This window comes from Saccopteryx bilineata, chromosome 9 (assembly GCF_036850765.1).
Source record: "Saccopteryx bilineata isolate mSacBil1 chromosome 9, mSacBil1_pri_phased_curated, whole genome shotgun sequence".
Taxonomy (NCBI): domain Eukaryota; kingdom Metazoa; phylum Chordata; class Mammalia; order Chiroptera; family Emballonuridae; genus Saccopteryx; species Saccopteryx bilineata.
In genome coordinates, this window is record NC_089498.1 from 71,004,028 (window position 1) to 71,010,027 (window position 6,000).

A 6,000-nucleotide genomic window follows, 5' to 3' on the forward strand; every position below is an offset into this window, starting at 1 on the left:
ATTGAGAGATTTTCCACAATCTTGATTGTTTAAGAACAAGAAGAAAAAAATCTACACTGCAAGGAATTCACTATGTTATTCTTTTTTTTTTTTTTTTGTATTTTTCTGAAGTACCAGGATCCACCCGGCACGCCCACCAGGGGCGAGGCTCTGCCCCTCCGGGGCATCGCTGTGCCACGACCAGAGCCACTCTAGCGCCTGGGGCAGAGGCCAAGGAGCCATCCCCAGCACCTGGGCCATCCCCGCCCCAAGGCAAGGCTGCCGGATGGGAAGAGAGAGACAGAGAGGAAGGGAGGGGGAGTGGAGAAGCAAATGGGCGCTTCTCCCATGTGCCCTGGCTGAGAATCGAACCCAGGTCCCCCGCACGCCAGGCTGACGCTCTACCGCTGAGCCAACCAGCCAGGGCCTCGTTATTATTAAGAACCTCTAATTTCTTAGGGCTTAGATAGATGGCTTTCTCAAATACTGTAAAAAAGCCATTCTGCATAGAATTGAAAGATGTCTTTCATAGTTGCCCCTAGGGTCAATTCTCTATAGATAGTAAAATTGAGTATCTCTGTTTACTAATATTTATTATATTTTAAAGTTACACTTAAGTGAATCTAATAAAATATACTTTTTCCTTGTCTATTGTTTTATAGGACAATGTGAAGAGTGACGATAAAGATCAGAAATCCAAGGAAAATGGTGCAAGTGTATGATAACATGTGTCGTGATGAAGAATGGTGTTAAATAATGTAATATAAAAAAATCATGATACAAGAATGTTTGAAAGTGATGCATGTTTGATTTTAGTAGTATAAATATCTGTTAGTTCAAATGATGTATAAAGTTTTATGAATGTGAGTCTCTGCTTTTGAAAATTGCTTGTAATTCCTGGCATTCAAATTATTAAACACTCCTTGAGTGAAACAATTTTGCATTGCAAAATGTTTTACGATGAACTTTGTTATAGTTTTAACCCCAGTAAAGTTCATCAGTTTAGTTGACAGTAGTAATTAACAAATGTCTTTTATTAAAATACCTAGAAAATTATAGTAATTTCATTTATAGAATTATTTTTAACGTTTTTTTTAGAAGTATTTTGGTACTTAAGATTTTTGTTATAAATCATAAAATAGCATGCTGCTTTTGCAAGTATTTTCACCCAGACTTTTTTTACTTGTCATAAAAAGTTTTTATTCTAGTTGTCAGTCTCTAAAATCATTTATTAAAAATTTTTAAAATTTTTTTATTCATTTTAGAGAAGGGAGAGAGAGAGAGAGAAAGGGGGGAGGAACAGGAAGCATCAACTCTCATATGTGCCTTGACCAGGCAAGCCCAGGGTTTCAAACCAGCAACCTCTGCATTCCAGGTCAATATTTATCCACTGCACCGCCATAAATCAGGCTCATTAAAAAATTTAACTCATTCAAAGGACAATACATCAAAAACTAAGAAAGCAATTGACAGTTACCATTGATATTAAATATGTAAGGGTTTATATTAAACTAATAGTGCTGATGTTAATATTACTGCTTTCAATGAATTATTCTACTTTGTAAGAATAGCACCTTTATCACTTAAAATTTTGAGGTGTGTTTTGCAGTATATATGAAGTGTACAATTTAGTACTGAGCCAGTTGATGTCAGTGTGATGCTTTAAGTTAAGCTTTGTGTAATTAAAAATAATATTTGTTTTGTTAGTCTGTGTACTTCTTCAGAATTTCAGTGGGTACATAAGAGTTCATTAGCTGTTGAGTGAAAAGGGTAGGAAATGTGATAATACTGTTAAACAGTGGTTCTCAACAGGTAGTGAATTTGTCCCCAAAGAACATTTACCAATGTCTCAAGACATATCTACTTATTACAACCAGGTAAGTGCTACTGGCATCTAGTTGGTATAGGCCAAGTAGGTTGCTAAGCATTTTACATTGCATAGGACAGCCCTTCACAAAAAAGAATTATAGCCTGACCTATGGTGATGCAGTGGATAAAGTGTCGATCTGGAATGCTGAGGTCGCCAGTTCAAAACCCCAGGCTTGCCCAGTCAAGGCAAGTATAAGAAGTAACTACTATAAGGTGATGCCTCCTCCTCATCCCCTTTCTCTCTCTCTCTCTCATTTCTCTATAAAAATAATGAATTCTATCCAGCCCAAACTATCAATATTACCCAGGTTGAGAAACTCATGATTTAAAGTAATTTAGTGTTAAGTGATATATCTTTAAGTTTTTGCTTCTGGTCTTAGGGTTTATTGAACTTCTCTGAAGTCAGATTACATATTGATGCATATTTATATAATTATTTTCTTCCTCTTTAAAGTAAGATGAAACATTATAGAGTAGTTGGAAATTGTTTTTTCTTAAGGGAAAATCTTCAAGATAAACTTTTAACTAAAAGACAAAAAATATAGTTCTGGCCTGACCAGGCGGTGGCGCAGTGGATAGAGCATTGGACTGTGATGCTGAGGAACCAGGTCGAGACCCAGAGGTCGCCAGCTTGAGCACGGGCTCATCTGGTTTGAGCAAAAGCTCACCAGTTTGGACCAAGGTCGCTGGCTCCAACAAGGGGTTACTCGGCCTGCTGAAGGCCCACGGTCAAGGCACATATGAGAAAGCAATCAATGAACAAATAAGATGTCACAATGCACAACGAAAAACTAATGATTGATGCTTCTCATCTCTCCTTTCCTGTCTGTCCCTGTCTATCCCTCTCTCTGACTCTGTCTCTGTAAAAAATATATATATATATTTATATATATATATATTTCTGTAATAGTTTTTTTTAAATGTGTTCCCTCAAATATATATCTCCCTCTCTCCCCCCATGTTCTCCTTGATACCCCCTTTGCCCCTCCCCCCACCTTCCCCGCTTCCTTCCATGATTTACTATCCTGCCCTCTATCTCTCTGTGTTATGTGTATATACTTTCCCTAATGTCTTTCCTTTCTTTGATCCCCTCCTCTCATCCCCTTTCCCTCTGACCGCTTTCCCCTGGACTCTTTAACCCCTTCTCTGCCTCTATTCCATTCCTCAGCTCACATTGTTCATTGGATTCCTCATATGAGTGAGGTCATATATTTTTCTTTCTCTGCCTGGCTTATTTCACTTAACATAATAGACTCCAGGTCCATCCATGTTGTCGCAAAGGATAAGATTTCCTTTTTTTTTCACAGCCACATAGTATTCCACTGTGTATATGTACCACAGCTTTTTAATTCACTCATCCACTGATGGACACTTGGGCTGTTTCCAGATCTTGGCTATTGTAAATAAGGCTGCAATAAACATGAGGGTGCATTTCTTCTTTTGAATCAGTGACTTGGTATTCTTAGGATAAATTCCTAAAAGTGGGATAGCTGGGCCAAAAGGCAGTTTGATTTTTAATTTTTTGAGGAATCTCCATATTGTTTTCCACAGTGGTTGCACCAGTCTTCATTCCCACCAGCAGTGCAGGAGGGTTCCCTTTTCTCCACACCTTTGCCAATACTTGTGTTGTTAATGAGCACCATTCTTACAGGTGTGAAGTGGTAACTCATTGTGGTTTTAATTTTCATTTCTCTAAAGATTAGTGATGTTGGACATTTTTTCATATGCCCACTGGCCATCTGTATGTCCTCCTTGGAGAAGTGTCTTCAGTTCTTTTGCCCAATTTTTGATTGGATTGTTTACTTCCCTGGTGTTCAGTTTTACAAGTTCTTTATAGATTTTGGTTATTATACCCTTTTTGGACGTGTTGGCAAATATGTTCTCTCATTGTGTGGGTTGTCTTTTTATTTTTTTCATGGTGTCTTTTGCCATGTAAAAGCTTTTTAGTTTCATATAGTCCCATTTGTTCATCCTGTTCTTTATTTCACTTGCCTGTGGAGTTAAATCAGCAAATATATTGTTGCGAGAGATGTTGGAGAGCTTACTGCCTGTTTTCTTCCAAGATGATCATGGTTGCACAACTTACATTCAAGTCTCTTATCCATTTTGTTTATTTTTGTATATGGTGTAAGTTGGTGGTCTAGTTTCATTTTTTTACATGTATTTGTCCAATTTTCCCAGCACCATTTGTTAAAGAGACTGTCTTTACTCAATTGTATGCTCTTACCTCCTTTGTCGAATACCAGTTGTCCATAAAGGTGTAGGTTTATTTCTGGGTTTTCAGTTCTGTTCCATAGATCTATATGCCTGTTCTTATGCCAGTACCAAGCTGTTTTGAGTACCATGGCCTTGTAGTATAACTTGATATCAGGAAGCGTGATACCTCCCCCTTTATTCTTCTTTTTCAAAATTGCTGAGGCTATTCGTGTTCTTTTTTGGTTCCATATAAATTTTTGGACTATTTGTTATGTATCTTTGTAGTATGACATTGGTATTGCATTGAGTTTATATATTGCTTTGGGTAGTATAGACATTTTTGAACTATTTGTTCTGTATCTTTGTAGTATGACATTGGTATTGCATTGAGTTTATATATTGCTTTGGGTAGTATAGACATTTTTATGGTATTTATTCTTCCTATCAATGAACATGGTATATATGTCTTCTTGTTTGTATCTTCCTTGATTTCTTTTATCAATGTTTTATAATTTTCCAAGTACAAATTTTTAACCTCCTTGGTTAAATTTACTCCTAGGTACTTTTATTGTTTTGGTTGCAATAGTGAAGGTGATTGTTTCCTTAATTTCTCTTTCTGACTGTTCATTGTTGGTGTAAAAAAAGATGCCTCTGATTTCTGAATATTGATTTTATATCCTGTCACCTTGCTGAATTCATTTATCAGTTCCAGTGGTTTTTTGATGAGACTTTAGGGTTTTCTATGTACCATGTCATCAGCAAATAACGATAGTTTTATTTCTTATCTTCCAATTTGGATGCCTTTTATTTCTTCTTGTCTGATTGCTATAACTAGGACTTCCAGAACTATGTTGAATAAGAGTGGTGAAAGGGGGCACCCCTGCCTTGTTTCTGTTCTTAAAGGGATTGCTTTTAATTTTTATGCATTGAATATGATGTTGGCTTTGCACATTGGGTTTGTCATAGGTGGTCTTTATCATGTTGAAGTATGTTCCCTGTATTCCCACTTTGCTGAGAGTTTTGATCATAAATGGGTGCTGGATTTTATCAAAAAATTTTTTGCATCTATTGATATTTTCATGTGGTTTTTATCCTTCCTTTTATTTATGTATCACACTGATTGATTTGTAAATATTGTACCAGCCTTGTCTCCCCAGAATAAATCCTACTTGATCATGATGTATGATTTTTTTTCATGTATTGCTGGATCCCGTTTGCTAATACTATGTTGAGAATTTTAGCATCTAAGTTTATCAGGGATATTGGCCTATAGTTTTTTCTTTTTTTCTTTTTTTTTTTTAAGACTTTATTTATATATTTTAGAGAGGAGAGAGAGAGAGAAGGGGGAGGAGCAGGAAGCATCAACTCCCACACGTGCGTTCACCATGCAAGCCCAGGGTCTTGAACTGGCAACCGCAGCATTCCAGGTCAAAGGCTCTATCCTGTGCCACCACAGGTCAGGCAATTTTCTTTCTTTGTAATGTCTTTGCCTGGTATTGGAATGAGGATTATGCTCGCCTCCTAAAAGGAGTTTGGAAATTTTCCCTTCTCTTGAATTTTTTGAAATAGTTTGAGAAGGATAGGAGTTAGGAAGGATAGGAAGGATTGAGTTGAATATTTGGTAAAATTCACCTGTGAAGCCATCAGGCCCAGGATTTTTCTTTGTTAAGAGTTTTTGGATAACTGTTTCAATCTGTTTTGTTGTAATCATTCTGTTTAGGTTTTCTGATTCTCCCAGAATCAGATTTTTGAATGATTATATTTTTCAAGGAATTTATTACCACTTTTTCTAGCGATTTATCTTGTCCATTTCAATCTAGTTTGTCCCATTTTGGGGCATACAGTTTTTCATAGTATTGTCTTACAATCCTTTGAATTTCTGCTCTGTCAGTTGTTACTTCTCTGCACTCATTTCTATTTTATTTATTTGAGTCCTCTCTATATTTTTCTTGGTGA

The 6,000-nt window shown here is 36.6% G+C and overlaps 1 protein-coding gene across 6 annotated transcripts in view; it reads left to right on the forward strand.

Moving 5' to 3' along the window:
* CCAR1 (cell division cycle and apoptosis regulator 1) overlaps positions 1-1,161 on the forward strand; it is a 54,778-nt gene extending 53,617 nt beyond the window's left edge. For all 6 annotated transcript variants that reach the window (XM_066242048.1, XM_066242050.1, XM_066242049.1 and 3 more), the window contains one exon: positions 642-1,161. In XM_066242048.1, the coding sequence (XP_066098145.1) occupies positions 642-701 (60 nt within the window). In that variant the 3' untranslated portion in view covers positions 702-1,161. The remainder of the gene's footprint in view (positions 1-641) is intronic.
* Positions 1,162-6,000: the final 4,839 nt, after the last annotated feature.